Raw genomic sequence first — 15,687 nt, 5'->3', positions numbered from 1 at the left:
CTGAAGATTTTGTAAGTTTTCCCACTTACAAAGAAATAAAGGGTCTATAATTTTTATCATAGGTGTATTTGAAAAGATAGAGACAGAATACCAACCAAAATTGTTATAAATTGAGTTGCAGTTTAGTGAGTAAATAATATATTTGATCCCCAAGCAAAACATGACTTAGTATTTGGTGGAGAAACCCTTGTTGGCAAGCACAGAGGTAAGACGTTTCTTGTAGTTGGTTACCAGGTTTGCACACATCTCAGGAGGGATTTTGGTCCACTCTTCTTTACAGATATTCTCAAAATCATTAAAGTTGCTTGGCTGTTGCTTGGCAACTCGAAGTTTCAGCTCTCCATAACTTTTCTTTAGGATTAAGGTCTGGAGACTGGCTAGGTCACTTCATGACCTTAATGTGCTTCTTTTTCTTGTACAAAGAGTTTTATAGAAAATATACATCCACAGAATAGTACAAAAATAGTTATGGATACCTCTTGAACTAACAGATATAAAGCTGCAGGTTTTAGGCAGATTAATCAAACAAACAAAAACTTGAGCCAGACCTCAATAGCCTGAGGGCGAGCACATTGACGTACAAAGGACTGTCCGCATCTCGCGAGTTATGGTGAGGAGGCATTATATTGATGCAGAATTGTATGTTAGTTGACCCTCAAAGTCATATGTAAAACATATGACGAGATTGTATTACAACACGAGACATTGCGAAAGAACAACAAAAATAAAAACAAATTAAACTGAATACATAAAAGAATAACATTCAGCAATATGGGGGGTATACCGCGTTATATCAAGTATCCAATCCCAGCAGGGCTAAGCCTGAGGGCCAGAGTCATAAGAAGGGAGAAAGAAAGAATGTGGAGAAAGAGAAGCAGAGAAAAGAATAGTGTAAGCATATGATGCAAAAGAGTAGAAAGGCAAAGAGGGAAATTGAGAGGGATCTAACTGTTTACTAAGCTCAGCCTCCCACTGGAGGTGATATGGTCTCAGTGGTGGTTTCTTAGAGCTAATTATAGCTGCATATATGAGAGATATCAGACCCGAGGATTGGGGGTGCGATCTACATTCGACTTTCGAACGAGGTCATGGTGTAGGGAGTGGGTTGAGATTTTGTAAGTTTTTGAAGAAAATGTCTGAGTTGCAGATAACTGTAATGTTCCCTAAGGGGGATGCCGTGAGAAGAACGTAAGGCCGCGAATGGGATAATCCTGTTGGGGTGAACATAGAATGGAGGTCTACAAAACCGCGATCGGACCACCATGCAAACTGCAACGGATTGTCGCAACCTGGTAGAAATAATGCGCAATGAAGAAGGCAGAGTAGCGGAAGGTGAGGGGAGATTAGGGCCGCTGAGTATTTGACCGCATCCCACAAACGAAGGGAATGCACCAGACAGGGACCTATTGTAGAAGGGCGATGTGTCCGGGGGAACTAGGGGAGGGAAGCAAGTGGCATTGGGTGAGAATCCACTAAATCCATGGTGGCCCACAGTGGCATTTGTTGTTTCTCATGGAGATGAGACAGTGGGGCGATACCCACTGCTGTGTAATAAACCTGCAGGTTAGGGACCGAAAGGCCACCATTGATTCTGCGGGCGTACAGAACTTTCTTCTTGATCCTGGGTCTCCTGGAGCCCCAGACAAACTGCATTATCTTACGTTGATGTATTTGGAGGATGTGGGGGGATACCTGGACCAGCAAAACTCTGAAATAATAGAGCAGTTTTGGAAGATAAGTCATACGTATCGTCGCTATTCTACCAAACCAGGATATCGGAAGTGTGGACTAGGAGGTAAGCATAGCTTCCAACTTCCCAAAAAGTGAGGGAAAGTTGGCTTGGTATAAACCCGAGTACCTTGGGGTAAGTTTGATACCCAAGTTGTGTAATGAGTTTAACCATTGGAATGAGAATGCAGATTGTAGGGATTCTAATTTCCGAAGGCTGAAGGTCGATGGACATCGCTTTAGATTTCGCCGGGTTGACCGATAGGCCTGAGAACATGGCAAAGGAATTTAAAAGAGACAGTAGGTTGGGGAGGGAAATTTTGGGTTTAGTGACGGTCAACAAAATGTCATCCGCAAACAATGACAACTTGTGCGAGGTACCTGCTACTTCTACTCCTGATGTGTCTGGGTGAGATCAGATGGCCTCCGCCAAGGGCTCGAGTGCCAAGATAAATAGAAGTGGGGAAAGTGGGCAGCCTTGGCGGGTTCCTCTCTTAATGGGGGAGATGGGCGACTCATAACCATAGTATCGTATTTTGGCTTGGGGGGAATGATAGATGGCTGAAACACAGCTCAAAAAGGTGGTGCCAAAACCATTGTGGCTTAGCACCTGTGTTAGACTGGGCCAGGACAGAGTGTCAAAGGCCTTATTGACATCTAAGGAGAGAAACATTGTCTCCAGGGATCTGTTATGTACTATATATTGAATTTGAAGGAGGCGTCTAATGGCATCTCCTGCCTGTCTACAGGGGAAAAACCCCACCTGGTTCTTCTTTATCAGGCACGGGAGAAAGGAATTTAGGCGATTGGCCAGAATCTTCGTCAAAATTTTCATATCAATATTCATTAGGGAGATTGGGCAGAAATTAGCCCAGGAAGAATGGTCTTTATCTGGCTTAGGAATCATTACAATGTTGGCAGTCAGCAAATCTGGTGTAAATGAGTGACCCCCTTTTAACGAATTATTATACATAGCCGCCAAATGTGGGGCAAGAACATCTGCTAGTTTCCGGTAGTACAAGGCCGTGAAACCGTCCGGGCCTGGTCTCTTAACTATCTTCACTTCTTTAATGCATTGGAGAACTTCCGAGACCTGTATATCTCAGTCCATAAGCGACGTGTGGGTATCTGATTGGGTGGGTAAGGATAACTCCTTCAAGAAAGCATTCAGGCCCTGGGTTGAGGAGTGAGTAGGGGTGGAATAAAGTTTGGTGAGACGATAGCGGAATTCGAGATCCGCTGAGGGTTGCCCGTGAGAAGATTATGGCGGGTGCGCAGTGTTATGGGAGCAAATTTCGGGGTGAAGGTGCGCAATCTGTTGGCCAACATCGCATTGGGTTTGTTTGCTTTGGCATACCATTTCTGGCGGGCCCAGCGCATAGTGTGTTCCGCTTCATCGGTTAGACATAAATCCAGGTCCGTACGGACCTTGTCTAAAAGTTTTCGTTTGGCGGGGGTGGGGGTTTGTTTGAAGGCCGTTGACCGGTCCTCCAGATTGTGCTCCAACTTGCGACGGGTCTGAATTCGCTCTTCGCTATGCGAATGATGTGACCCCAGAGGACAGCTTTTTAAGCTTCCCAAAGTGTTACCGGCGATGAGACCGTCCCTGCATTGAATTTAAAGTAATCCACAGAGGCTTCGTGGATGTCACTGAGGATCAACTCCAAGGACAAAAGTGAATCATTCATCATCCAAGGGGCATGTTGTGGTTTGCTGAGCAGGGAATGACAAACAGTCAAGACAGGATCATGGTCTGGATCGAGACCGAGTCGATTAAAGGAAGATGTTTCTGTAGCACAAACATGTGGTCGATCCTGGAATGAGAGTGGTGAGGAGGGGAGTAGTGGGTGTAATCCCTACCCAGGGGATGAAGCTCTCGCCAAATATCTACCAGGTCATGATTGTGCAGAGCCTGTGAGAATTATTTAGCGGCGGGGGAGGGGACTTTATGGTCCGATGGGTACTTATCAAGAGAGGGGTTTAGCGTCACGTTAGAGTCACCCGCCAACAGAAGGGTGCCCCTCTGGTGGACCTTTAGCAAGGAGCAGACATGAGTCAGGAAGGGGCCCAGATTGTCGTTCGGGGTGTAGTAAGTCATGATAGTTACCTCATTGTCCTGAACGGAGCCCTGCAAAAGAAGGTATCTGCCATCAGGGTCAGCTACCTGTTTACTGCAAATAAACGGGACCGATTTGCATATAGCAATGAGAACCCCTTTCTGTTTAGTAGGACCGTTGGCTAAATAAACTTGGGGGTAATTTGCAGCAAAGTATTTGGGACAGGAAGAGGTGGAAAAATGGGTTTCCTGTAAATAGGCTATGCCTATATTTTGCTGTTTGAGGTACTTAAAAACCTTGACCCATTTTTGGGGGGAGTTCATGCCCTGTACATTCAGGGACAACCAGTGAAGGGTCATTGGGTCATGAGTATACGGCTGTGACATATTCCGTCCACGCATCCCAGGGACCGGGAGGGGGGGGGAGAAGGGGGGGGGAAGAGAAGTGACAGAGGGAAAGGGAGGAAAGAGAAGAAGAACATAGGATATGAGAGTGTCGAGAAGAACTCGGTATAGAATAAGTAATGAGTACATAGGTGTATCACGACGTGGGCTGTAAGGCCCACAGTGGGGTGGGACCGTGACCAAGACTGTTGTCTTAGCCCGGTGCCAACACATGAGGTGAGCAGTGGTCCGTCTGAACCACCGGCCTGTTGTGAATGTAATGCAAGCAGCTTAAATGGCAATAACATAGACTCTAAACAGTATCTAAAAAACATGGGCAAAATGAGCAGGTTAAGAACAATCACAATAAGGCAACCTTAGTGCATAACCGACATCCGTAGGTGCGGATGCGAGGGTCCTCCTGGACCCCCAGGGACAATGTGCTTCTTTTTGAGCCACTTCTTTGTTGCCTTGGCAGTATGTTTTGGGTCATTGTCATGCTGGAAGATCCATCCACGACCCATCTTCAGTGTTCTGGGTGAGGTAAGAAGGTTCTCATCCAAGATTTTACAATACCTGGCACAGTCTATTGGCTCCTCAATGTGGCAAAGTCGGCCTGTACCTTTAGCAGAGAAACAGCCCCAAAGCATAATGTTTCCACCTCTGTGCTTGACTGTAGGGATGGTGTTCTTATGGTCACAGTCAGTATTTGTATTCTTCCAAACATAGCGAATCGAGTTATTGCCAAAGAGCTCAATTTTGGTCTCATCTGACCACAGCATTTTCTCCCAGTCCTTGTCTGAATCATTTTAGATTTCCATTGGCAAACTTTAGACTGGCCTGTACATGTACCTTCTTGTGCTGTGTTTGGAAGAAGAAAAATGCTGATTACTGATTATGACTCTAAAAACACCATCCCTACAGTCAAGCACAGGGCTGGAAACATTATGCTTTTGGTTTGTTTCTCTGCTAAAGGTACAAGCAAACTTTGCCAAATTGAGAAGCCATAGGACGGGGCCATGTATTGTAAAACCTTGGATGAGAACCTTTTTTGCTCAGCCAGAACACTGAAGATGGGTTGTGGATGGGTCTTCCAGCATAACAATGACCTAAAACATACCGCCACGTCAACAAAGGAGTGGCTCAAGAATAAGCACATTAAGGTCATGGAGGGCCTAGCCAGTCTCCAGACCCTAATCTTATATAAAATTTATGGAGAGGGCTCAAACTTCAAGTTGCAAAGCGACAGCCAAGAAACCTTAAGGATTTAAAGAAGATCTGTAAAGAAGAGTGGACCAAAGTCCCTTCTGAGATGTGTGCAAACCTGGTAACCAACTACAAGAAATGTCTTACCTCTGTGCTTGCTAACAAGGGTTACGTCATCAAGTACTAAGCCATGTTTTGTTTGAGGATCAAATACTTTTTTTACTCACTGAACTACAATTCAATTTATAAGATTTGTGTTGTGTGTTTTCTGGATTTTTGGTTGATATTCTGTCTCTGTCATTTGAAATACACCTATGATAAAAATTATAGACTCTCGTTTCTTTGTAAGAGGGCAAATTTACAAAATCTGCAAGGGATCAAATAACTATTTTCCCCACTGTATAGTTATTCACTTTAAGGCAGTGTTTCTCAACTCCAGTCCTCAAGGCGCCCCAACAGGTCATGTTTTCAGGATTTCCCTCAGATGAAATGGCTGTGGTAATTACTAAGGCTGTGAAACTAATCAAATCACCTGTGCAAAATAATGGAAGCCTGAAAACATGACCTGTTGGGGCGCCTTGAGGAGAAACACTGCTTTATGGCCATTACAAAGGACAAGGGTGCACTCTATATTTCTGGAAGAAAAAAACATTTAACTTCCACATATGAAAAGGCTTCTTTGTAGTAAGAGATGTGAAAATGGTGAATAGGATCCCTCAAGAGCTAGTTCTGGCCAACTCAGTAGATTAAAAAAAGGTCTGGATGTATTCCTAACTGGATATTAACATTTACATAAAGCCAAAGATTGTTGATCTAGGGAATATCCAATTGCCTCCTGGGAGATTTTGAGTGTTTTTGATGTTTTTTTTCCCCCCAGTTTTCTTTTCATCTCAGTTGAGAACATACAGCCCAGTGCATTTTTTATGTGTTTTGCCACGTTACAGATGCAGCACGTTCTACTTTTGTTGACTGCACTGGTGTGAATCAAGGCCATTGGAATTCATGTTAAACACTGTCCATGCATTTTTGATGCAGAATAAAAATGCCCTGGACTGCATCTGGTGTGAACCAGCCCTTATAGTGGTGTTTTTATTTATTTTTATTTATTTATTTATTTATTTATTTATTTATTTTTTTGGCTTCCTGTTGATCAGTTGTGGGTATATTTTCCTGTATATGGAGGTTTCTATTTATTATATTTGTTTATATTTTTTTTCTATTGTTTGAACTAGATGGACTTGTTTGTTTTTTTTTTTTGTTTTGTTTTTTTTTTTTTCATCTTGGCTAACCATGTCGCTGTGTAGCCTTCTGGAGAGAAAAGATGATAGTGGCTCTGTCATGAGTCTATTGATGAGTTTAAAGTTAACCGCTTGGTGCCCGCCCACCGTCAAATGACGGAGGGGCGGTGCGGCTCTCGTTCTGGGAGGACATCATATGACGTTGTCCCCGAATGACGCTCTCGCGGGGACGTGCAGCCCGGCGATTGCGGCCGCGCCGCGTTGCTAGGACATGGCGCGACCCCGATCTCTAAAGAGCATGACCGTGGCTCTTTAACCATGTGTTTGGCTGTGTCCAATCACAGCCGATCACATGTAAACACGGAAATGCCAGTAATCGTCTCTCATCGCCTTACACTGACAGATAGTGTGGTGAGGAAAGCTGATCAGTGACATCTTCTCGCAGGGGACATCCAGATATGTAATCAGGGCTCTGATCATCAGTGCCCTGATTACAATACAATGCCACCAGTGCCAGCAATTAGTGTCCGCGTGCCACCGATCAGTGCCCATTAGTGATGCCAGTCAGTGCTGGCTATAAGCGCCACCCATCAGTGCTGCCCATCAATGCCCATCACTGCTGCCCATCATTGCCACCCATCAGTGCCACCTACCCATGCTGCCTATCAGTGCCCACCAGTGCCAGCCTATCAGTGCCCATAGGTGCAGCATATTAGTGCCGCCTCATCAGTGCCCATAAGTTCAACCTCATCAATGCAGCCTATCAGTGCCTCCTCATCAGTGCACATCAGTGAAGTAAAAAAATTATATTATTTACAAAATGTACTTACAGAAACTAAGAAAAAACTTTTTTTTTTTTTTCAAAATGTTCGGTCTTTTTTTTTTTTTGTAAAAAACAAAAACCCAGCCGTGATTAATTGCCACCAAAAGAATGTTCTATTTGTGTGAAAATAAAAATTTCACATGGTTACACTGTAGCATGACTGCACCAATGTCATTCAAAGTGTGACAGCGCTGAAAGCTGAAAATTGGCCTGAGCAGGAATGGGGTGAAACTGCCCTGTAGGCAAGTGGTTAAGCAATACCTTTTAACTACCTATGGGCAATTGGATGCCTAGAACTAGAGAATCTCAGAGCAGAAAGGACTGCAGATAACTAAGGTAAAAGGAGCAGCAAAAACTCTACTTTAATAAAGAGGTTCACCTCATAATATACTGCAAGGTGTCCACTATTACATACAGTTGCACAGACCTTGTTATATGCCACTGGGCATGTGAAATAATAATAGGACAGAGATACTTCTGTTGTAGGATTGATAGATATATATATATATATATATACACTCAATAAGCTATGGGCAACTACAGTTAAACTATTGGAACACAGGAATTATTGCCTAATAGTCTCTGCTTCTGGTCTGGACAAAATACAGCAGATAATTTGATATTTGCATAATCGAGTCAGTCCAAGGGGTGCTTGAGTAGATGATCAAATTTCAGGCAGGCAGCTATAGGTGTTCTCAGTTCTGGGAGAGAAGTTTAATAGGTTGGTGTACACCATATGATTGGTTAAAAAACTGCCTACTGATTCTGGTAGAGAACTTGGTTTTGAGTTGGCCATAATGAATTCTGGCAAACTGAATATACTTCATAGTTAACATTTCTGTTTTGTCCTCACAACAAAAGGTGCTGCTGGGAGAAGCCTTGAATGTTACACAGCTGTCCCCAGAAGTCGGTTGGTTTGTGGAATCCATCTGGACAGAAGCTCAAGGACATCTTACATCTGTTCTGTCTTGTCCAGTAGAAAATATCAGCCTCAATGATGTAAGCTGACAACTATAACTTGGTATCAAATACATCACTTAATGCATTAATATTAAAATACATATTTAGTTGGTAGAATATGTCAAATTGAAAGAAAAAGCCCTCTCAAAATTTTGGTAAAATTTGTCCATATGCTACTTTGTTATAAGTTTTCAGGACCCTGGTAAAAAGACAACAAACACACTCACCTACGATAGTGAGATAAAAGCAGCTTTCTTTACCCAACAGAATATATTTGGTAATTGCATGATTGTTGCACAAGGTGCATGGCAGGGACCACCAGCACTGCCTTGGTCAATTTTGTATATCATCTTCTTTTTACAGTTCAGATAAATTGACATGGGATGTGCTGTATGCTGATAAAGAAGGCATGATTGATTATTTACCAAAATGGATATTACAACCATATCTGGCTTCTTATTTTCCATGGTGTTTTAGCATGTGTAAAATATTGGCATTGTGACTCAGATGAAATCCTGGGTCATACCTGGAAAGTGGCTAAAATCCAAATACTGTCTTTTTTACTAACTTATGATTGGTGTGAGGGTAGCCCTCTATTGTTGTTTTTCTTTGTTGTAAACAACAAAGCTATATTTGTCTCTAAAATCCCAATAATAATCATGAGTATAATGCTCAGAAAGGAGTGTTTTGGCAGCAGGAGATAGATACATTTGACTCACTAAAGCATGTAATTGCACTAATAAAGAAAAATATAAAGACAGTATAACTTATTAACACATTGATTAGCATTATTTTATTTTTACATTCTATTTAGATAAAATAAAATGAATGAATTAAAAAAATATACTATTTGTTATTTATAGGGTACTGTTAATGTTAAGAGGAACCCAACACAGGGATAAATGGATACTAGGTACAGCAGAGCCAAACATAACAACGAAATCCAGTGGTGGCGGTGAACGTAAACAAGGCAATCACTACAGATTTCACAATGGCTAATGGAACCTGACAGTGAACCTGGGATCTTTTCCCTGAACTCGCTATAACAATTCTTTTTTTAAAACGTGGCCATGTGGGGCTTCGCCCACCTGTCCGCATTATTCATTCACAGAGAGGAGAACTACAACTACGGACAGCCTTTGTGGCTGTCAGCTTGTAGTTCTCAATCAACTACCAGGATGCTGTTGAGTGTTCTAGGTAGTTCATTGTTTCTTCCTGTCAGTGTGTAACTGCCTGCTCATATGAGGTACAAGCACACAGCTTACACAGACAGTCTGCTGAGGTTCTACATTACACCCGCGATCTGCTGATTGGGGTACACAATAACACAAAGTTCCAGTATATGCTGCTGATCTGCTATTCTTCATCTTTTTAGACCAGAAATAACAGCCCCAAACCTTCTACTGGAGTTAGTTCACTCCAAGCTGGCCAACTATAAATTAACTAAATCAGAAACACACTGAAAGCCAACTTTCCCTTCAAATGGGCATAGGGGAACCTTAAATACCTTTTGGGTTTTTCTTATCCTGACCCTAGAAACTGTCTTTAAGGACAATTTCCCTCCACTGCCCTTCAAAATCCATTAGGATTTTCAAATATGGAGACATCTCATCCACATGTGGTTCCAGAGGAATAGCTTTTTTTACTTAGCGACTGCCCGCCTGCATTGTACTGCAGACGAGAATTACAACATTTCTGAAGAAATTTGATTTTTAAATTTTTTTATTGAAATGTTTTATTGCAGAAAGTTAAAAAACTGGATTGTGTTTTCAAAAGTGTTTGTCTTTTTTTCCATTTATATCACAAAAGATAAAAAAAAGAGTGGTGATCAAACACCATCAAAAGAATATTTGTGTGAAAAAAATTATTTACATTTTGTGTGGATACAGCGTTGTATGACCACGCAATCGCCAGTTAAAGTAACGCAGTGCCGAATAGCAAAGAATGGCCTGGTCGTGAAGAGGATTACATTTTCCGGAGATGAAGTGGTGTTCTCCCTTGACTATTCTATCTGTTTTAAACATTCTCAATCCCCATCTCCCTTTCCTTCTCCCTTTCCTTCCTGAGCTCAACGTGAATTCTCTATTTTTCTTTCGGCAGAAAATCCCCTAGGATTAAAGCTGATACTCTCAGCCTGCCACAACATAGAAGGGGTATGGGTTTCCCTGACCCATTATTATATCACCAAGCAACACATCTATCTAGAATGGTGCATACATGCAGACCAGGCAATATGTACCCCTTGAACAGAAAATTTGCAAGGACTAATGCGCAAAAACCAACACCTCCTATATACATAAAAACCTAAGCAAAAATTTGGGTAATGTGGTACCAGATAGAAAGCAGCCAACATAAATGGGTGCACTCAACACCCCAGAACATGGATAATAAAAACAGAATGATATGTGGCGCTGCTTTATCCTCCCGTACCAGACTGCAGGGAAACAAGATAAACCCTAAAAGGTCAATCAACATCCAGGTGAGTCTCCTAGCTGCAATCTGTGACTTCAAGTGTTCAAAAAGTCTTTTAAAGACGTGCAGAAAATAGTGACTTGTGCTGTTCTTTGCTTCTGGTGCACACACCAATTATTCCCCCCAGCCTCTCACCTCCAGTAGCGGCCCCCAGTGGGCCGAGTCAAGCAGATGGATAATGTTATTATCAATATTTTTTGCACTATTCAATATCTTTGCACAATTTGCACTTTTACATTTGGATTGTATTTTAGAGTTATTAGTATTTCACTTTGAGTACTATTTACATTGTGGATATTGGTCATTGTACTAGGGACTGCACTTGTGCACAAGTCACTTTATCTAATTATTTATGTATTCATTTTGCTATGCAGGTTATTCATTGGGATTTTTGATTATTTATTCTAGTGTGGAGTTTGATTTATTGCACTGGGGATTGCAATTTTGCACTAGTTGTTTTATTCATTTATTCATTTGACATGTAGGCTATGCATTATTGGTTTAGTAGCTAAGACTTATTGTCATATATTTGACACCTGTAACTAGGAGACTCACCTGGATGTTGATTGACCTTTTAGGGTTTATCTTGTTTCCCTGCAGTCTGGTACGGGAGGATAGAGCAGCACCACATATCATTCTGTTTTTATTACCCCTTGAACAGGCTATGTCACCACTACCCCTTCAGACACTCTCATGGTTGCCCCTATTTATCCATACCTTAAATAACTGCCCCCAATCGGTACTGCAATAAAGTCCACTCAAAATATGAATGGCTTGGCCCTTTCCCCATTAACCTTTCCCCATTACCCTTAACCAGAAACCCTAACTTTTGCCCTGGCATTCAAGAACCATGATTTTCTCCTTTCATCACAATAATATTTTTAAGCCATTTAACTTTCATGGCAAACAATGCTGGAAATCAGTGGCAGAAATACAGGCCACAGTTGGCCTTCCACTGCCCAAATGGTAAACCATGCAGATTAGGCAATTCTTGACTAAACTCAAATATCCAAATCTCCTGCAAGCATTTGAAGACTTATGTACAGACCCGCTCCGCTCCAACATGGTCTCTTGATAGCATACACTACCCCTATAACCCCACAATTACCACTCCACCAGGAGTAAATGGGAGGATGTCCTTAACCAACAATTTTAATGCAGAACAAGAACCGATTTTCCACTTTGCATATAAATACTCTGTCTACGCCTGACTTTCAGTTATTGACCAGATGATATAGGGTCCCTGCGAGATTACATTGAATGTTTCCTACAAATTATCCCTTGTGCTGGAGATGTGGGGAATACGAGGGTACACTGTTACATGTGTTCTGGTCCTGTCCGCAGTTCAGACCCTTCTGGCAAAAGGAATGAAAACTGATGCTGGAGCTCACTGGTGAAAACACTGCAATCTGCCTACTGCCCTTAAGCTCCCTCTCCAAAAAGAAATATTACCACTCCTTAGTAATTCACTTACTAAATTTGACAAGGGCTTTACTGGACACAAGTAAAATTTAGTTACAAGGAAATCCTGAGGCCTATCCCCCAGAGTAAGCAGAGGCACTCACAGCCAGTACACTGCATTTGAGAATGCAGCCAGCACACTGGATCTAGGAAGACCCTCAACCCCCATTTTTTTAAAATTTCTTCAAGATACATCTTCCCATCTTGTGTTTTTTTTTTTTTCTGTTTTTTTTTTTTTTTTTTTAGTTATCGAAGCAATTTTTGTAATGAGAGAGATGTAAGTTATTACATCCAATTATTATGTACAGTTGATACATCCTGGTTCTCTCTGTAAACATTTAGGTATACTGTGGTGTCACGGACCCCCGTACTCAAGAGTCTGTCCACCGTAAAAGCTTCCTTTGTCCGATATCAGACTGTTTATTCAAACACAGTCACAAAGAGATACACACTAAGGAGACAATCCTCCTTCTTTGCATAATAACACAGTGGGTAAAACTTTACCTCCTCCAGTAAAATTATACACAGGTATTCAAACATTTCAACAGTAGACCGTCTTTGGGAGGGGCTGCTGGAGAAACTCCCCCTCCACTCTCCCAGCTAATCCACATACACATATACATCCCGTAATAGGTTGCTCCCAAGGCAGACAGAAGCAATAGAACAATGGGATACAGCCAGAACTCAAACAATCTAGCAGTCTGAAAGGTGAAATTATTTATCTTTATATTTGCTTAAGGGATATTGTTCAGAAATATTAATGTCCCAAGTGAAAGAACCCCTTAATTCTTTCAGCACAAACCACACATATAGTATCCAGGATAACAGGGGTAAAATGAAATGCTGAGTGGTTGTACAGTGAGTCGGGTTAGGCAGACCCAACTGGGGTTCTGGGTCACCCTGTGCCCCTAATAGACACAGGGTGACTTACACATAGGAGGGGCCAGGGGAGCTGGACAAGGAGTTTCCAGTGCTTTCCAAGGTAAGCTGGGTTCCACAAGCTGTCAGCCCAAAGTCACTCCCATCACTTGTGGCATCCTATTGTGTCTATAAACATGACTCCTCAGTTGTGTATTGTAAAATAAAGAAATAAAAAATGACCACATGGCTGAACCACTGTTTTAACAACTCATATTGACTCCCATATACCTTGGGAACTGTACCTGCACCCCAAAATTGTAGCACAGCCAGTACTCGACAAGATCTTAAAAGTATCATAGTAATAAACAGGGTAAAACATCAGCGTAGCCCATGCTTATGCGTTTCAGCCTACACAGCTTTAATCATAGCTATCATTAAGACAATGTAGGGTGAAAAATGTAAGCGTGGGCTACTCTGATGTTTTACCCTGTTTATTAATAAAGATAAAATAAGATCCCATAGCTTTGCTACAATTTTGTACTGTTTCCCAGGCCTCTGGGAGCCACAGCCCATGCACTGACCTGCAATTTAGCCCAATTAGGAGCCATGGGTAGATTGCGGCGAGTTGATTATTGCTTGTACCCAAACCCTACAGTACTGAGGCCAGCCTGCAATGTTTGTTTCAGGCTCTGGAACCTGCATTCCGCATTTGCCTTGGCATGTGGTACAATGAGTATAGTTAGCTTCAGGGTGCAACACAAGTTCAAGGAGTGGTCCATTGTATGGGTATCGGTGAGAGAGGAATGATCACTGGAGCAGCCCTGAGCCTGGTAGACAGCAGAGAAGAGTTTTTAGGATGAGGGCAGTGTGCAGTTCCAGCAATAGATAATAAGAGCCCAGGAGGAAACTGTGAAAGTGAGTGCATACCCCAAGCTGGCCACCCCCAAAGCCACACACACTCTATTCCAGCAGTTGTTTGCATGTTTCTTTGCCAACCTACCATGTACAATGAAATTCAGACAAACCTGGTGCTGGAGGAGGGTTTTGTGTATTTTTGTCTCAGCCCTGTGCTTTTGAACAAGCTCCTCCAGTTTCAGATGGGACTCCTGTCTGCAGCTGCGGCTCCACTGCAGTGTCACAGGCTGGGGCTTGCACAGACAGGCATTAGCAGCATATATGCTGAGTTCCTTCTTTCACTGAGTTCTGCTATGCTGTGCATTCCCCTTGGCCACTGGAATGAGGGCAAAGCTGTTCCCGTTCCTCATTCTGCAACTTCTGTTTGTAATCACCAAACACTTATATTTTGGTACCCTGGCAGTTTTGGTTTGACAATGTCTATCTTCTTCCGAACACCCTGACTCTTGTACTTCCTGAACCCTCTCATTGCAAGAGGTTTTTGTTCCTTGCAGCCTGCTGCAACCTTCAGTGTCCCTCCTGGGGCCTTCTATGGGTGCTCTTGCCAATGCAGAGCCCTCCCCTACTGTTCAATGGGGTTACTACCTTTAAACTTTCTCTTGTACAAATTAATTTTTCAGACTACTTCTCTGGTGACTGGAAGGTGTTTTGTAATTTCAAAAATGCCCTCAAGCTTTATGGTTGATGCAGTCGTGATGCAGGGCTGCCAACCGCTTACAACCTTTTTTTACTGACCGACTAAAAAAAATGACAGAACTTCTATTAGAAACTAAAACAAATTAAATATTTAAACCACATAAACGCAATCTGTAAACACTGATAATACCTATAAGGGGTAATTGGCCCGGTTCACACCTAACAAGTCGACACAGCATGACAAATTATCAGCCTCCCTGCTGGGATACAATTCAAAAACAAGTTTTGTTATGCATGTCAAAGAGCGCAATGGGCATGACAAGATTGTGTCTAATAGTGGGAGTGGCCTAAAAGAGGATGATTAAACAGAACAGCTCCCTGAACACCTACCTCCAAGGCTGCATTCATACCTGAGCGTAGCCTGTTTGAGCAGTTTTCGTGCCTTTTTATGCGCAAATTTGGTGCGTTTTTTTCACGACTTGCACGTTTTTATCCGCTATTTTGAGCTTTTGCCGTTTTTTTATTAGTCCATAAAGAAAATTATCATCTGTTGCATCATTTGTTGCTAAGCATTTCAGCTTTTTAAGCTTTTCCATTGGCTTTTATTTCCTTTATTATTATTATTATTCATTTATTATTACTTTTTTTTTTTTCGTCATTAAGACAATGTAGGGTGAAAAATGTAAGCGTGGGCTACTCTGATGTTTTACCCTATTTATTAATAAAGATAAGCTAAAATAAGATCCCATAGCTTTGCTACAATTTTGTACTGTTTCCCAGGCCTTCGGGAGCCACAGCCCGAGCACTGACCTGCAATTTAGCCCAATTAGGAGCCATGGGTAGAGTGCGGCGAGTTGATTATTGCTTGTACCCAAACCCTACAGTACTGAGGTCAGCCTGCAATGTTTGCTTCAGGCTCTGGAACCTGCATTCGGCAGGTTCCAGAG

General features: G+C 42.2%; 1 protein-coding gene across 6 annotated transcripts in view; it reads left to right on the top strand.

Moving 5' to 3' along the window:
• Positions 1–15,687, top strand: part of PARP4 (poly(ADP-ribose) polymerase family member 4) — a 570,213-nt gene that overhangs the window by 54,882 nt on the left and 499,644 nt on the right. For all 6 annotated transcript variants that reach the window (XM_073613478.1, XM_073613479.1, XM_073613476.1 and 3 more), the window contains exon 8: positions 8,297–8,434. In XM_073613478.1, coding sequence (XP_073469579.1) covers positions 8,297–8,434 — 138 coding nt within the window. The remainder of the gene's footprint in view (positions 1–8,296; positions 8,435–15,687) is intronic.

The sequence above is a fragment of the Aquarana catesbeiana genome, linkage group LG02 (assembly GCF_042186555.1).
Source record: "Aquarana catesbeiana isolate 2022-GZ linkage group LG02, ASM4218655v1, whole genome shotgun sequence".
Taxonomy (NCBI): Eukaryota; Metazoa; Chordata; class Amphibia; order Anura; family Ranidae; genus Aquarana; species Aquarana catesbeiana.
Note: the sequence above shows the minus strand (reverse complement) of the source record. Positions and strands in the feature narration are given on the sequence as shown.